This window comes from Bombus fervidus, chromosome 10 (assembly GCF_041682495.2).
Source record: "Bombus fervidus isolate BK054 chromosome 10, iyBomFerv1, whole genome shotgun sequence".
Lineage (NCBI taxonomy): Eukaryota > Metazoa > Arthropoda > Insecta > Hymenoptera > Apidae > Bombus > Bombus fervidus.
In genome coordinates, this window is record NC_091526.1 from 9788779 (window position 1) to 9806282 (window position 17504).

The window sequence follows — 17504 nt, forward strand, 5'->3', positions numbered from 1 at the left end:
CAACTATATCTCTATAAGATACTATATCCTAAGTATCTCCAACAAGCAAAAAATAATAATATATTAAATAATAATTAATAATAGTTATATTACAACAACCAATTACATCTTAATTTAAAACCAGCTTAAAGTTAATTTAAAAATTTTGTATTGTAACTTTTATACAACTTTTTCCAATTTATATCCCCCACGAGGTAAGACAAAGCGAATGAAATTTTCATGAAATTTATTTTCTAAATAATTATAAAAATGCTTTTGTATTTATTGTAAGTAGAATAAGAAATTATAGTTAGCAGCACTGTTGCGAAAACACTCTTCCGCATGTGTTTTGTTCGCTTCTGAAGTATTGCAAGGTAGTTCTTATCAAGTACGTAGTAATTACCTAAATGTGATAAACATAATCTTGAGTCATGTAATATGCATCTGCATATATATGTATATCCTTTAATAATAATTTAATCTTATTTATTCGAGAAAGAAGACCAATGCGTCTTACGTTTTTGCTTTAATAATCTATATTTTTGTCGGCATGTTTACCAACTGTAGAAATCAGAATAGGCGGGAAATTTTAGATTTCATATTCTTTTACAGAATGTCGAAACCAATAGTGTTCATAACCGGAAATGCAAAGAAACTGGAGGAATTTGTGGCTATTCTGGGAAACGATTTTCCACGAGAAATTCAATCCAGGAAGCTCGACCTTCCGGAATATCAAGGAGCGATGGAAGACATTTGCTGTCACAAATGTCGGACAGCAGCAGATATAGTGAAAGGTCCTACTATTATTGAAGACACATGTTTATGCTTCAATGCAATGAAAGGATTACCTGGACCTTATATCAAATGGTTCGTAGATAAATTAGGACCAGAAGGACTGTACCAAATGCTCCATGGTTGGGAAGACAAAACTGCGGAAGCGATTTGCACTTTTGCCTATTGCGACGGAGGACCGGAAGATCCGGTTTTAATGTTTCACGGTTCAACCCAAGGAACCATCGTGAGTCCTCGAGGATCACGAGATTTTGGTTGGGATGCATGTTTCCAGCCTTTGGGCAGTGATAAAACCTATGCAGAATTACCGACAGATGTGAAGAATCAAATTTCACACCGTAGCAAAGCGCTAGAGAAACTAAAACATTATCTTCTGAAAAATGTTCAACATTAAATAAAAAACATTATTGCTTTTGAAAGTACAATATTCATTTAGGTTTATGATTTCTATAAGTATTAAAAATATGTATTTGTAAGCTACTAGCATTGAGAAATATGTTATATATATATATATTTATAAATATATTTCATAAAAGTATGCATTCGTCATTTTAATCCAATGTTAATTTACGTAGTAAATTATCCTTGTTTTATCAAGGCAGATTTAGCGTTTAAAATACATTTTGACTGGGGTGGCGATAGCCGATGGACTTCGTCATAAGTTGTTACCGAAGAATTTTTTGTACGAACAATAAAAAGTAGGAAAAGAATTTAAAAATTGATTTTAGCAAACGATATTTCACGTAACGTAAATATTGACCATACATTTATCGATATGTTGTAAAATGATGCAATATTTTTTAACATTATACCATGTTTCTTGATCAATGAAAATTTAAATTTTTGAATTTAAAAAATTTTGTGAATATATAATACATACAAAAAGGTGGACGTATTTATTTCGCAGTAACATTACTTCTTTTTTTTCGTTATTGCTATATATGGAATAATGTAATCTTTATATACTTTTATATTGTTATTGATTGTCACGCACGACGGTAAACACGCAATCGGATTTTATTTGTTGCTCTTCTGAACGTTATTGATAAAGCCAATTATGTTCATTAATCGAAAATATTTACAATACTGTGACTTAAAAGAACAAAAACAATCTCAAGGAAAATTTTCTATCAAGGAAATTGTCTATCATTGTATTAAAATTAGCACATCAAATTATATTGTTTATTAGTGATTATATTGTGAAGTTATAAATAAATAGCCAACGATTAATCAAAGTTTTCTACGAATATAAAAGCAATTCTTTTCTTTTAATTAAATGGGTCAGGGAAACTAATTATCTAATATATCACAGATTTTTTAAGGCTGCTAGAACAAAGGCTGCTCCCCTTATTTTTTCTTTCAATGGAATAGTTGTTATCGATGTAATAACATTCTTTTTTATTTTGTACAATTAAAGAATCATAACAGAGAATGCCTCTTCCAAGAGAAACTTCAAGGAATAAAAAAATTTCAGAGCGTATGTAAGAATGCGTGCCGCCTGCGCGTCGCTTGTTGCATTAATTTTATCAACTGTTCAATGACTTAATAAATGTTTGGAACTCTACCATAGAAAATTTAATAAAATACCTCTTAATCCAAAATACATTTATTCTTGATGCTTTGTCAATGTTTCTTTTTTTGAGAAAAATATTTTTCACCGCAATTCTCTAATTATGTAAAATGAAAAGAATTTCTCACTTAAATTTTATTTCGATACTAGGGAAAAAGAAGAAGAGAGAATAAAGGGACTCGTTTATTTCCTGATACTATCCCAAAAATATTAATTAATCTTTCAGTTCCATTTAATTAAGAACAAGTTTTCAATTCATATCTGCAATACTTTTCGACAAAATAGCTGATAAAGTTTTATTTGATATTGTTTATATATATTTGTTTCGTGAAAGGATAGAAGGAGATTAAGAAGACAAATTTCTATGAAATGCTCGATTAACGTAAAAACTACGGACCAGGTCCTAGCTAATTTAGGTGATATTTTTAAAAATTATTCACGTAGCAAAAGTAACTGGTGACGATGTCCGAACGGGTTATCTTGTGCATTGATTACACCGGCACAGCCAGTTCATAACACCCTTTCGGGAGGGGTTATCATTGTATTCGCATTTTCTTATTCTACCGGGATTTACAGATTTTTCGCCTTATAAAAGGAGAAAGCGATGCAGCGGCAATACCAGTCTTGTTGCATGGGTCATACTATAATGGATACCCTAATCGGTAAGTAATAAGGAAAGAGCAAAGAGGGGTTTACATGTTTTGTTCTCATATATCTTCGAACGTTATCAATAACTTGAAATATTACACAAATTTCTTATTTTGCAGTATTATTGGCGATCTTAGCTACGGCGTTTGCCGTTCAAGGTACGTTAAATGGAAATAAAGTGAACCGAGTCGGCCGAACTCTTCATGCAGAGAAGTTTTGGACTTGAAATTACGAATCGCATGACAATTTCAAGACACAGTTATAAGTATAATCTTATCAAATATTATTGCAGCACCTTTCCCCCATGGAAAAATTGTGACTTACAAATACCATGCTGACGTGAAAGCTGGAATCATCGACCCGGCTCCATTCGCATCCGACTTTAATATCGAATGCCTCCTTCAGGTGCACCACGATATCACCAATCCAAACTCAAAGAATACCTTTTACGTTACTTTGAGTGATATGAAACATGGGTTATATAATGGGCCGATGAAACATTACGAGTCTGTAAGCCATATGTTACCGATCGAAGCCGCTAAGGCGCTGTTGAATCCTTTCCTCGTTATCTATGAGGAAAATGGACAAGTAAGTTACGAGAAGATAAAGAAGTAATTTAGCGACAAGCATTCCAATAACGAGGGAAATGAAACTTATTTGTATTATCATAGCTTGAAGGCGTGAAATTCGCAGAAGATGAGCCAGGATGGTCGAAGAACGTGAAGAAGGGTATCGTCTCTATGCTTCAATTGGACTTGGATCAGATGCATGTTCAAAGCCCGATAAAAGCGCATAGTTTTATATCTCAGGAGGTAGGTAACGACTGATGGGAACATCCTTGGATTTTGGTTAATGTTCTCTTTGGTTGTTACCACTAGGTTACCATTCATGGCAATTGCGAAGTGGCATATAACGTACAGCCAATGGACGAAATGCAAGCAACATCTGGCAAAGAGTTCGTAGTTACAAAGTTCTACGAATCCATGAACTGTTCTCACTTCAAATACCACGAGTTTAATCATGTTGAATGCCACGAATGTCAAATACATGAAAGGGTATTAAGAACAGTCGATCTCTTCTATCATTTTTTCTATACAAAAATTTTAATTTCATAATTTCCGTTTCTATATTGTTACATAGAACGACATGAGCACTTCCAGCAGACGCGTTTTCGTAATAGATAATCACGATAATGAAATCCTTATTAAAAAATTGATTGGACATGCAGTGATTAACTACTTCCCATGGCTGGCTGCATCAGAAGCTCATTATCTTTTGACCAAGTAATTTGAGAGCGATAACATATTATTACAATTCCAGATACGTATAAACACTTCGCTGAAGTTTTATTTAAGAACGATATCTGTTTTTGCAGCCAAACTTTGTTCCTCGAAAAGGTCGTTCCCGTATCTGACATTCAATTAATGGGCTCCAAACACTTAATTGTTTCGCCTATCGAGAAGGTCATCTACGATGAACCTAAAACTCCATACGTTCCTGAAGCTGATATAGACGTAACTGGTCACCGGCATGTTGTTAAACTCGATGACCTTGTGGTTAAAGTGAAGAAAATGTTAGGCGAGGTTGCTAGTTACCTGAAGGAAACTCACGTCGATAAGAAACAAATAGATTGGAAACACGACCAAACGATCAACAGAATTTTACACGTTATGAAGTACATGAACGTTGCATCTTTGAACAAAGTGTTTAGCGAAATTGATGATATCAAAGATGCTAAAGTGGAAGCAGTGAAGTGAGTAAACCGATATTTATCGGTGATTGAAAAATAACTATGTAATATATCTTCACATCAAATTTTTCATGCCTTTTCAGAAATATTTTCCTCGCAATAGTGCCACACGTAGGAACTCCTGCTGCGTGCCTTTTCACGCGAAATGTAGTCCGTACAAAGAGTGTACCGAATTGGGTTGCCGTCACGATGCTTGCCAATCTTCCGATGCACGTAAAAGTTCCGTCGAAGGAACTGCTTTTGCAGATGGAAGAACTCCTTAACTTAGACGAATTCGTTTCTCCGAGCGTAAGGGAAGCTGGAATATTCTGCTTTGCCACACTGATTCATAAGACCTTCAAGAAAGAACAGACCGAAATTGTCGATCCTCTTATGGAGAGATACTTGAAGCATTTCATGGATCATGTTAGAAGTATGGAATTTCTACCACTTTTTCTTTCTTTTTTTAAATTAATTTCTTAGTTCTTAAGATCTTGAATTCTTCAATATGATTGATAACAAATGTTACAGATGAGCCGATGTTTCACATGAAGATGGTATACATGATGGCTATGAAGAACGTTCGATCGAAACATGTTTTGAAACATCTGGAGCCTATCATCAAAGGCGAAGAAGTTGTTTCCGAAAAGCCACACAACATTCGAGTGCAAGCTATTTGGACCCTGAAAAACATAAACGTGCATAGAAATTATATTCACGACATACTGTGGCCAGTCCTTAGTGACGTCAGCCTTCCCTCGGCAGTGAGAATCGCTGCTTTTAATGTACTGATGCATCAAGTTAATCAAGAGCCTAGCCTAGGACGTGTTATGAACATATACTGGTTAATGGTTTACGAAAAGGACGAACATCTGTATAATTATTATGTGGATACCGTTAAAGGACTTGCCAACTCGGTAGACCCTTGCCTGATGAAAATTCGAGAAATGGCTAAGAAAATATTGAAGTTTATTCGCATAAGGAACATAAATCAACCACTTTCAAGCAAAATCCACGTTGACTATGTAGATGAAAAGTACGGATTCAGTGAGAGCATGATGGCTTCCTTAGTTCTCGACAGTTTAACTGGTTTACCGTACGTTGGTTCAGTGGAACACGTCGAAACTGTTGCTCATAAACCTGTTACCACATTGGGAGTGAGTCTATTCGATATTATCGTATATATGAAAAATATTATTTAAGTTCTCTTTAGTATCATTCAACTTTGTTTCTACGTTTTAGGTTCACTGGAACATAGATGGCATGAGCAAGATCTTAAAGCATATCAATCATAATGTGTTCCACAAAGTCGTAGAGGCAATTAAAAATGACAATGTGAAGAACATATTGAATCGAGCAGTGAAAGATATACCGGCAATTAAAGATATAAACATTAATGTGATTCTAACAATGAACGACAATGTTGTTTTCATACTCCACTCTGACGAGAGTAATTCGTTGAAACTTCTTGATAAATTGAAAGAATGGAACAAGCTCATTACCGAGTACCTAAATGTTATTAACTGGCAGACTGTGCTGTACCATAGTCATTCCGAAATGCACATGGTCACCGATCTTGGTGTACCAGCCGTTTTGGCTTCCAAAGTACCATCTTTGAGCTCTCTCAGAGGAAACGTTGAATATTCCGAGAATAAAAATCATTTAATCTTGAAATCAAAACTCAAATATCAACAATGGATGCACGGTGAATACGTGATGTCGATTTACAATCCTGTCGTTGATTCCTGGCACTCTATTCGTAAAACGTCGTCTGTAGACGTTACTTTGCCTTGTGATATGGCCATCGGTTACAATCAGGACACAAAGAGTTTTAAAGTTTCATTGGCAAGATTGCCTGTTTCGGAATTCTCGGTCGTTGGAATATCTTTTCACGGAAAGAACTATGTCACCCTCACAGGGGATCAGCACGATCTGTTGAAGAAATTGTGTTCAACTTGCCGTCATCACGAAGTTATCACCACTGGTGCTAGCTTGAAAACTTACGAGAGCAACTTTGACTCGAAGGACACTGGTACTCGATTTTCGATGATACTTCATTGTGACAACGATACTATTCCTGTCTCGCCTGTTAATCATTGGCTTGAAGTGTACTCAGATAAATGTAAAAACACCATGTAAGTATAAAGTTAAGGGATGACAGCGGACAAGGAGAAGGAGTAGCATCAAAACTTATTTTCTTTGCGTAGTGGCTGTTCATGGATGAAACCTGTTATGGCAGTTCATCATAACATAATGAAAAATATAATTGCGAAACAAGAAGGAAGTTGCGTAGTTGTGTATAAAAGTGAACCGAGTATCGCTTATCCTACTTCGATGGTAAGTTAAAAAAGTGGCTTTACTTATGCAATACGTGAATCTTCCTTCTCTTAATTCTAATTTTTTACTGTTTATTTAGATCGACTTAACCGGAAAAGTTAGTTTTCAAGATTTGGATCACAATCATGAAAAAATGGTTTTGATTAGTAGCAAGAGAATCGATATTCGGGGAAATATGAACGTCAAAGCAGCCTCCACTGATGAATCTGTAAGACAGTGGGATATGAATGTTAATATTATATTTTCTCAGGGACACTTCAACAACAGTATGAAAGTTATGATCACTCGTACTGCGCCAGAAGAGAAAAACCTGAAGGTTCGTAAGGTTTAAGATTTATACGTGAAACGTTTTCGTTAAAAAGACATTTGATGTGTTTTCTTTTAGATATGTATCGAGGCACAAAAAGATTATCCGATGATTGGCTGGAAAGTAGGTGCGTGGAAAGTTAATGAAGAGAAGGAAATTAATTCAAAACTGACGATCACCATGGGGCAAACGAAAGATGATAAGTGTGTACGCGATGACATGGACGTCACAGTAGTCGTGAAAGGTGAAATGTCGGAAGACCAAAAAGATCATATCGTCCACGACAGTATGCATAGTGTGTGCTCTAAACAAAGTCAGAATTCTTTGTTTTACTCCAAGGGGTCAACTGTTCCTAAGACTAGAGAATGTATTGAAGAAGCGTTGCGTCATTCAACCATGAGAAAGTACACCGTAAATATGACGCTAAGGAAGGTAAATATTTGCAATTTAGTACTATTGTAGTAATTTATTTATATACTTGACTTTTATTTATATTACAGGTACCTCTATATTTGACATCGATCGTAAATATGGCACAAGATATTTTACGTGCTGCTTACTTCTCTCATATGAAATATACTTGGAATCATGTGGAGCCTGGAAACGCGAAGATTGTCTTAGAATTCCCATATTCGACATCTCTCCTTAACACAGCCGTCGCTACACCGACGCACAGTTACGATTTGGTCCATTTACCATTTGGTGATCCAATTTGGAATCCATGGATGGATAACGCACAATTCTCTTTCTCAATGTTATATAATTACGTTAAAGGCGGACTCAGTAAGTTATTTTGCTACTTACAACAAGTAATCATTAATACGATAGTCATCAATATCTTTATACTATTTATAGAGTTCTGCACAATTCGTCCTCGAGTTCTTGTTACTCTAAATAATGGTATCATTCCGTACATCGTACGAGACAAATGGACACTGCTGTCTGGTGATCATATAGACCAAATGTACAGTATCTTCGTGAAATCAGTGCAAATCAATGTATTGGCTCTGAAGGTTTATGTAGGTGAACATGAATTGGAAATCATGCCTGTCGATGGAGGCATGACAGTCACCATAGATAATGAAGTTATAGACAAAACAAATATAGAAAAAGGTGTTATGATACCTAAGAACTCTGACTCCTACGTTATTAGGTGAATTCCCTCAGTATTAATTTTCTACAAAATTCTCATTTACTTAAATTTTAATCTCACAGGATAATTTCTGCAGAATAACATGATATTGGAGTATAATTATAATATTCGTGCTTTTTCGGACAGGTTGACCAAAGGTTATGAAATTGTGACGATTGAATCTAAATTACTACCGTTCCAAATTTACTATCTACCAGATAGCGTGACAATTTTTATGGACACCTCACTTCAAGGTCAAGTAACTGGCATGTGCGGTCATATGGGTAGCACGCACGAAGTCAAAATTCCACAGATATACAGTGTCTCGCACCTTTAAGGAGATCAAATGAAATCGTTCAATCATATTTCCCATTTTATGAAACGTATTCAACGGAAATTATCTAAAGCAGTAGGTATACATTGTCCGACAAGAGAACTTAATGTAAAATGATCATGTAGATACAAGAAGTAGACGAATAAAGATTTATCTCGGGTAATCATCGGTTAGTTATTCTTTACCTTTACAATGGTAATCGTCAAATCATTCAATTTTATCGTCGATGTAATTACAATGAAATATATTATGTTAGTAAAAGAAAAAAAATTCATTATTATGTCTAAATTCATTTTATAAATATTGAAGAAGTATTACTTTTTTAATAATTTTTTATAAAATTTTATAATTTGAAGTTGAAAAACTGAAGTTTTATTTCTTTCATATTTTATATTTACAGTTGTTTAGAAACAGCGAAAAAAACAGCATTAAGAAAGTAGTTGTCACGTGGCCTCCGTGGCGCAATCGGCTAGCGCGTTCGGCTGTTAACCGAAAGGTTGGTGGTTCGAGCCCACCCGGGGGCGATTTATTTTTGCAAATTTTACAAAAATAGAAATAACACACGATTTTTATATTTTTCGGCACGCGTTCACTGGCAAAAAAAATGTATACATCTGTATCACAAGTATACTGTAGAAACAACACTATCTAGTATTTAGTTACCAAGGTTATGGGTCACAAAAGTGAAACACTGGTTTTGGAGGGATTCCGAGATAAAGATCGTGCCATGTGTCGTAAGTTTTGGAATGAAATAAAACATATAATAATATAATAATAATAATAACGTTAGCAGTAAGTTTTCTGTTAAAAGTAGAAATGTAGTAGAACATGTCATATCTTATTGCACAGATGACTTCTGTACCTCGTCTGTGCTTGTAGGCATATAGTGTTAATGTGAATTGTACGGCTTTTACTATAACACAATGCAGAAGTAATACAAATATTGAATATATCTATAATTTGTTACGTATTTTTACAATAAATGAACAAGATTTAGATGTTAGCTTTAAGTTTTATAAATGTATGAATTATTCCAGTATACTGCGATATAATAGAAAGTAAATGGGAAATAAGATTTGAATGATACAACATATGATTTGATACACTATATATTTATTTAAATAAGGCGATTATCTATTATTATGTATTACGACTGTTTCATATACCATTAATAAGAGTACATATTTTAAAATTACCTCCGAAATCCTATCAGTAAGTGGCGCTACTGTCGATTTGAAATTATGGTTGGACTCCATCTTCCTTTCGCCGACAACCTATACGCAACGCGACGAGAAATGTAAGTTCGTTTTTGAAAGATAACATTTATTACATAAGAATTAATTATATCAATATCAAAAACATCAGTTATTTGTTAATATAACACTATTGTCTATTGTTAGTTGCACACATTATTACTTATACATAGAATCAATTAAGACCGCATGTGGTTGATCTTGTACGATACTTTTAAATATTTTATTCACATTACATGTTTGCGACTCTTTGATATGTTTAAACTTTACAATTTCGTGAAAATTATTGCCTCTGGTTATGTTGTTAGAGCGAATTCGTATTTTGATCTTGTTACGCTATAGGTTAAGTAGTTAAAGTTGTTTAACCACAACTGTATCTATACTGATTAGTGTTGCATCAGAACACATTCCATTTGTTTTCTGCAATTGAATTCTTATTCTTGTTTCAGATATGTTATCAAAAATGGCTATGTTTTGGAATCGTTTAGGACAGTTCGGGTTAGGTTTGACCGCGACTGGGCTTGTTGTTAATAATGCCTTGTACAATGGTTGGTTTTCCTTTTATTATGCAATAATGTGTTTATCGAGTATAACTTCAATAAGTTTTACAATTCTTTTTTTAGTTTTACAAAGTTACAAGTTTTATAATATTTGTGTATTGTTTGTTTCAGTCGATGGTGGTCACAGAGCTGTTATTTTTGATAGATTTACTGGAATAAAGAAACAGGTTGTAGGGGAAGGAACTCATTTCATTATTCCTTGGGTTCAGAGACCTATCATATTTGACATTCGATCAATGCCAAGAAATATTCCTGTAATTACTGGAAGTAAAGATCTACAAAATGTAAACATCACACTTCGTATTCTCTACAGACCTGTACCAGACTCCTTGCCAAAAATCTATACTGTTCTTGGTATAGATTATGCTGAAAGAGTATTGCCCTCTATTACCAATGAAGTCTTAAAAGCAGTAGTTGCCCAATTTGATGCAGGAGAATTAATCACGCAGAGGGAGAGTGTCTCTCAAAAAGTTAGGGAAGATTTAACAGAAAGAGCTTCTCAGTTTGGATTAATTTTAGATGATATTTCTATTGTAAGTATGTTATGATCATTTATGTTTTCCAATATGTGTATACTCTGTTTAATCTCATAACCTACTTTATTTCAGACACACTTAACGTTTGGAAAAGAATTTACTCAGGCTGTAGAAATGAAACAAGTAGCACAGCAAGATGCAGAGAAGGCCCGTTTCTTAGTAGAAAAAGCGGAACAACACAAGAAAGCTGCTATCATTAGCGCAGAGGGTGATGCTCAAGCTGCCAGTTTAATTGCAAAATCCCTTGGCGAAGCAGGCGATGGTTTAGTTGAACTTAGAAGAATCGAAGCTGCAGAAGATATAGCCCATAATCTGTCTAGATCTCGTCAAGTAGCTTATTTGCCACCAGGTCAAAATGTTTTATTAAACTTACCACAGTAAAGATATGAACTCAAATAAAAATTATATACATAAGCTATGCATTTATATTATAATGTATGAGTTTGATGCATTAATGGTGTAATTAATACTAGTAACAGACAACTTTTAATGTGCATACATGTTCCTAGACATAAATGAAGTAATTTTTGTAGAATTTTAGTTTATATTCTTAAGTTTGTAATTCTATACATGTTTCCCTTTCAGTTATGTAATAGTTACTTGACATACTGAAAGCATCTGTTATTATTAGCTATGGGTCAGTTTGTTTTTCAGAAGAGGAGATCATTTTCCCTGTGGGTTTTCAATTTCCTAATATGAAATTTAAAATGTGTGTAATGCTTTTGAATTTAAATTTTTTTACATCCCTGAGATTATTTCATTTCAGGGTTATTGGCTTACCAATAATAGACTCTGTACCTCAAACTGTGCATTCATAGTAATTAGTAAGCAATGATAGAGTTGTATTTATTTCAGTGTCAAGTAATAAAAACTGAATTTTTACAGGAAATGTATAATTTTTAGTGAACTGTATGCTATGATATGGGAGAATTGCACGCATCTATCGCGTAATACTCAAATACATGGTGTATTTGTGAATACATAGTTGTAAATTAGTAAATATTCTGTAAAAGATTTATATCAATTTAAATTTTATTTTTCAGAGTATATATTTTCAGACAGTCACTTTATTCGTACTTTATTCAATGTACAACTTTTTCAAAAGTCTAATTTTTAAAGAATTTTAAGTATCGATATTTTAAAATCGTACTTTTTTATCGCGAAAAATGCTAGCTAGGGAAAAGACTTCGAAATTTCATCGCAGTCATTTATTCGTCCGGATCACCAATGAATTATGACGATCAATCAAGACTGAAGATTGGTGAAAGATTATCGCAGTCGGGGTCCTCTGGCCCAACGTTTGTCGGCATTGCCAGTTAAGAAAGAAAACAATTCATCACAATTTGGCGATCACCGTGGGGTTTCTATCACGGGTTGCGAAGAAAATTGGAAATACACGTTAACAATTTCAATTTCTTCTTCGTAAAATTAAACAGCAGTTTCGTAAATGTAAATATTGAAATGCATAATTTCTTCCTTTATTTCATGTTATATTTTTTCTATTGTAATCAGATATAATTTGTAGAAAGTTTCGAAGTAGGCGTAATGAATGAAAATGATTTACGCATTATGGTAAATTTGATTAGTATTTATAATTTTCAATAAATTGTAAACTAACCGAGAGGTCTCAGTCTTGAAAAGGTACAAGGCAAGATCGTGGCGGTAGGAGTACGAAGCAAAAGCAGATTAGCGTGAATAATGAAGACACGACCGCGTGAAAGCCTAAGCGAGTCTCCTTAAGTCTGCTCCTTCGAGTAGAAGCCGAAGCCGGAAAGGAAGGATACTGAGAGGTGGGGCGGACAGAAAGGAGGTAGAAGCAGTTAATTACTCCTCCCATCCAGAGGATAACGACTTCCCCTTATTTGTCGAGAGGCGCAAACAGCCAACCCTCGGTGAAATCCCTCGGCAAGACGCTTTCTCGGATATGTACGTTGGAGTCTTGAATCCATCCTATAACTTAAATGTTAACCTGTTTCAATGAACATTTATGGATCCAGAAACTGGTCAGGTATTTTCCAATAAATAAATACAATATGATAATTCAGCTGGGGCATTTCCATTATGAAATATATTTCAACGTACTTTTAGATTTATCCGGACTTTTGATAAATTCTCGCGCGATTGAAGCGATAATAATGATTGTAAACGTAAACAATTGTCCTATCGATGGTACTGGTACGAACCTGTAAATTGTTTCATAGTCATAAATAAACAGAAACGGGGAGGAATGACCAAGTTTTCGGTCTATGTGCACAATTACGACGTAAGAAGTAATTTGCATTTTTAAACTGTATCGTGCAACATTATGTCACAAGGAATTGTGATGGAACTTGCAATGCAAGATCAAGGCCATCGTTATTGTCATCGATATTCCAAATGCGAACGATAAAGGATGGCACTTGTTTTCCGAGCAATGCATATGTGCAACGAAATAAATAAATAGGCGCATATGAATACTCGAACGAGAGACATGGAGAACGAGAGAAGGGAAACTAATTACGAAAGAAATCATAATAGGCGCACATGCACCGCGGGCTGTCGAGCTAACGATTGCTTCCTCTGCATCTGCACCTGTTACTGCGAACCTACGGTTGCATCGATGCACGCGAGCCGCATATGCCGATGGCCTTCCTCGGAGACACGATCGCCTAAAGCGATAATCTCCTTTTGCGAACTCGTAGCTTGCAGAATTTCGTAAATATCCAGAAGTTAAAACGATAGTTTCTATAATTTCTTATATTTAACACGTTCCCGGCTGTATCGTAAATGCCTACTTTCTTCTTATTATTAATCACAACTATCATCAATTGTTTGATACTCTTTCCTAGAATTAAGAGAAGCAACTGCGGGCATAGTAATTAGGAATATAATGAAAATTCGTGTAATGCTCGCTCATGCCAGAGCAAAGTTATCCCTTTGAAGCGACTAACGTAACAAACGCTGCTACCACTGTATAAATGTTGTTAATTAAGGAAACATGGAAACGAAAACCACCCTCGGTGGTTTATGATTGCATTCCCCTTTCTTCCTTGAAGAGCACGGGACTTGAGGGCATATGACGAAACGCATTGACCATCGTCCGAATTAAAGTCCAGGAAATTGAATAGCTCGCAACGTTAAATAACCGAGCTTCGATTGTTTTCGTTCTTCTCCACCATTTGCTTTTGTAGATGGCAAATTTACTAGCACAGGGTACTGTTATTATTTTCTGCATGGAGAACTAACGATTTTACTGTTATCTACTTACATGAAAATGTAGTTTCACGTACTTAACGATCTAGCGAATACTAAGAGTCTCGTTTATCGCCTGGAGTTAAGGTTCAGAACCGAACAGTCGGGATATGATGATATTGCACTTTAAAGCGTTCCTAAACTTATTAAACCAAGCGCCTTTCGGTTAGCATAATCGTGACTTTGGGGCGGCTAGTCGATTGCATCTCTTTACCCTCCTCTTTCTCATCTTCGTGAAGAGCTCGCACGCGAGGAGTAATTTTCAATAAATGCAGCCGGCACGATTTTGTCGCTGATCCTCTTCTAGTTGATGCACGGCGAACGGTAGTCTCGCCATTCATCTTTGACCTGTTTTCTTCTTGCTGTTTCTTCTCTAGGTTCGAAAACGTACTTGGCTGACGCGCGAGAGCAATAAGAAAACATAGTTTCGAACATCCGACACCTCGTACGATTGCCATTCACTTTTCGCCGTAGAGAGAGCAGTTTAGACCGGACCCTCGGGGAAGTTGTGCGGCAGATTGATTTACATCGCAGGCAGCCTCGAGCCGGCCTGTAATCTCGCGGCCATGCCGGGCAGAATACACGTGACTGCCGCCTCATCCCTTTCACGACCCCTAGGGTGTATTAGAGCTCGAATGCCCTGACGAGAGGCAACCAACTTACGGTTAATACCGTGTGGATTAGTTAGCCAACTATCTTTGATAACCGGTGATTTGACCGATAGTTTCTACGATTGCACGGTTTATTTTTACGCTAGTTTCCTTCGTCGCGTGTTTCTATTCTGATTTCGGCTAGTCTACTGTGGACGACGATGGTTCATGGAACAAAGGGTGAAGTCTTGGAACAGAAAGCGGGGCTATGCTCCCGTTAGGACACTTCCTCTTCAAGTGTCCTCAGGAAATACGCAGGTCATCGCGTGCAGAAATCCACGAGACGGTCGTGACTCCCCATTGTCAACGGCACACGAGAAAAGAAAGTTCATGGCTATGGGGTTACCTGCTGTCTTCAGGGTCACCGTTATCCAGCGATCACACCGCACACGATTGGCGGTGAAACTGGAACGAATTCTTCAATTTTAACGTAATGAAGTAGCATCAACGTACAAAAGGCTCGAACGTGTATAACTCGCGTTCGTTTCGAAAATTTGTAATCGACAAAATTTATCAATCACTAGCGTAAAGCAATTTTGTGATTCCGGTTACCATTCGATATTTTTTCTTTTTTGTTTTCATTTGCTTCTTTCCTTACTTCGCTCGCTGTCATTCTACGTAGTATACAAAGCTGCTGGTGACAATGTTATTTGTCACCTCTTAAGCGTAACTTGAAGTAATGAATGTTTGCGTGAACATCGTAACATGAATATTCTGTAAAGAAATAGGAAACATCGTATTCTTGAAGCTTCACTTTCTTATTCTTCGTTTGGCGATACTATCTACTTTCTCGAAATTACCATCATTTAAAAAATTTCACTTTCCAAGTTATATTCACAGCGAATTATCACGCAATACTATTTAATAAGTTTTTACATTGCGAATCTTTATTTAATTTGGTATCTTTACTTTGGGTATGTTTCATATTTTTGCTTATTGTGTATGTACATTCTGTGTACTCTTGTACTTTTAATCGTTTCTTTTTTTATTTATCTTTTGAACCATTTTTGACTGATTCGTATTTTTCTATTAGAAAATTTCTCGTGTTTGAGAAAAATACGAAAGAATCGTTATTCATACGCTTTCTCATGATTTCTCGTTTCTCTTTTATGCTAAATATCTCCTTAAAACATTTAATGTTCTTTTTCAGGCTGGGACGAAAACAGAGAGAGATGGAGCCGTAGAAAATTCGACGATTCGTAGTTAAATTTCCCATAAATGCATACACATCCGCAGTTCACCAAGTTTCAAGCGTTCAACCCTTCAGCTGATACTCTGCTATATCTCGCTCGTCTTCATTAACCTTAGTACGTTCTTCGAGTTAATCCTCATCCTCGTGTACGATGCTTGCTCTCCTTCATCTCCTTGGCTCTCGTAATCGTTGACCAGGATAGCGTTCGTCGACCGGGATGGACGTCGACAAAGCCATGTCTCGCGGTTCCCACAGGAACGTCTTTCGTGCTGACCGTACGAACATTAATTCGGTCAGGAAGGAATGAGCAGCAAGAAGAGGGGAGAGAGGTAAGGAGGAAAGGGAAGAGGGACAGAAGGGAACTTGTAACATGTGTGTAACGCAAGGGGCGTTCCGTGGTTGCGGTCCCGTCCATCTGTGGCAAGGAGTCCAGACGTAATTGCTACATCCTCAGATGCTGTTACCATACCTGTGTATATGCACTGTCGGCTCGATTCACGAAAATCGTCACAGCCAACCATCCACGTGAGACAAACATTAGTTTGATGATAGACACGCTCGCTATTTTTATGCTAATTACAAGATATATGAATACGCAGGCGTGTCTTCAGCTTGGATCATTTATCGCGTAACATTAACATGTATAATTTGTCAATGTATATCCTGAAATTCAGCTCACTTTATCCAGATAAAGATAGATTGGTCTGAAAGATCTCTATTACGTAGATTATTCAGATTTTTCACGTGCGTTTGTCGTGTTGCGAAAGACATTAGTCTTTGCGAAAATTGTCGGTTTTCATCGTGAACATAGGTAGACGAGGATAAGATGCAAATACGCGCGTGCGTGTGCCTGTGATCATGGGATCTTCCGTCACGCGACGTGCTGCGACCATCGAGACCTGTCTTCTTCTCCTTCTTCTTCTTCTTCTTCCTCTACCCTCTCTCCTTAAACCGACCCTCATTTTTACTCGAGCTTTTTCGTGAACGGTCACTCGTTGCACGTGAGGACGAATTCCCGCGGGTGCAAATCGTCGTGAAATTGACGGTTTCTGTGAAGGTGAATGTCAATTTGATGTACGCCCGAGGTACGTCGGAATTAACGATTCGAGAATTTCTTCGCTGCATCGACGTTAACCTTGTCGTTCTCCGTTTTCGTACTTTTCCACATACAGCACTATTACAATGTTTCTACTTTGATTAGATATACGTAATCGAAGGTGTATCGAGCGAACGATGGATAGATAACATTGCATT

At 36.2% G+C, this 17504-nt stretch overlaps 3 protein-coding genes and 1 non-coding gene across 4 annotated transcripts; all 4 read left to right on the forward strand.

Annotated features, from left to right (window-relative positions):
• Window positions 1–287: 287 nt before the first annotated feature.
• Window positions 288–1198, forward strand: LOC139991723 (inosine triphosphate pyrophosphatase). Its single transcript, XM_072012027.1, has 2 exons — window positions 288–367; window positions 592–1198. Exon 2 carries the CDS (start codon window positions 593–595, stop codon window positions 1163–1165), a length of 573 nt encoding a protein of 190 aa, XP_071868128.1. The 5' UTR covers window positions 288–367; window position 592; the 3' UTR covers window positions 1166–1198.
• Window positions 1199–2885: 1687 nt separating this feature from the next.
• Window positions 2886–8991, forward strand: Vhdl (larval-specific very high density lipoprotein). Its single transcript, XM_072011269.1, has 16 exons — window positions 2886–3003; window positions 3109–3147; window positions 3282–3577; window positions 3661–3801; window positions 3868–4044; window positions 4130–4272; window positions 4365–4742; window positions 4823–5151; window positions 5250–5875; window positions 5961–6853; window positions 6926–7055; window positions 7135–7371; window positions 7441–7794; window positions 7863–8145; window positions 8218–8515; window positions 8642–8991. The coding sequence occupies exons 1-16, from the start codon at window positions 2946–2948 to the stop codon at window positions 8829–8831; spliced, it is 4572 nt and encodes a 1523-aa protein (XP_071867370.1). The 5' UTR covers window positions 2886–2945; the 3' UTR covers window positions 8832–8991.
• Window positions 8992–9278: 287 nt separating this feature from the next.
• On the forward strand, window positions 9279–9352 carry Trnan-guu (transfer RNA asparagine (anticodon GUU)). Its single transcript has one exon. It is a non-coding gene; the product is annotated as a tRNA-Asn (tRNA).
• Window positions 9353–9999: 647 nt separating this feature from the next.
• On the forward strand, window positions 10000–12242 carry Phb1 (prohibitin 1). The gene is made up of 4 exons (XM_072011267.1): window positions 10000–10125; window positions 10531–10629; window positions 10753–11174; window positions 11250–12242. The coding sequence occupies exons 2-4, from the start codon at window positions 10533–10535 to the stop codon at window positions 11556–11558; spliced, it is 828 nt and encodes a 275-aa protein (XP_071867368.1). The 5' UTR covers window positions 10000–10125; window positions 10531–10532; the 3' UTR covers window positions 11559–12242.
• Window positions 12243–17504: the final 5262 nt, after the last annotated feature.

Coding starts and splice junctions, on each gene's coding strand:
- LOC139991723 (XM_072012027.1), top strand. CDS start 593: ATGTCGAAACCAATAGTGTTCATAACCGGAAATGCAAAGAAACTGGAG.
- Vhdl (XM_072011269.1), top strand. CDS start 2,946: ATGCAGCGGCAATACCAGTCTTGTTGCATGGGTCATACTATAATGGAT. Junction 3,148..3,281: donor TACGGCGTTTGCCGTTCAAG/GTACGTTAAATG, acceptor ATATTATTGCAG/CACCTTTCCCCCATGGAAAA. Junction 7,372..7,440: donor CAGAAGAGAAAAACCTGAAG/GTTCGTAAGGTT, acceptor GTTTTCTTTTAG/ATATGTATCGAGGCACAAAA.
- Phb1 (XM_072011267.1), top strand. CDS start 10,533: ATGTTATCAAAAATGGCTATGTTTTGGAATCGTTTAGGACAGTTCGGG. Junction 10,630..10,752: donor TAATAATGCCTTGTACAATG/GTTGGTTTTCCT, acceptor TGTTTGTTTCAG/TCGATGGTGGTCACAGAGCT. Junction 11,175..11,249: donor TTTTAGATGATATTTCTATT/GTAAGTATGTTA, acceptor ACTTTATTTCAG/ACACACTTAACGTTTGGAAA.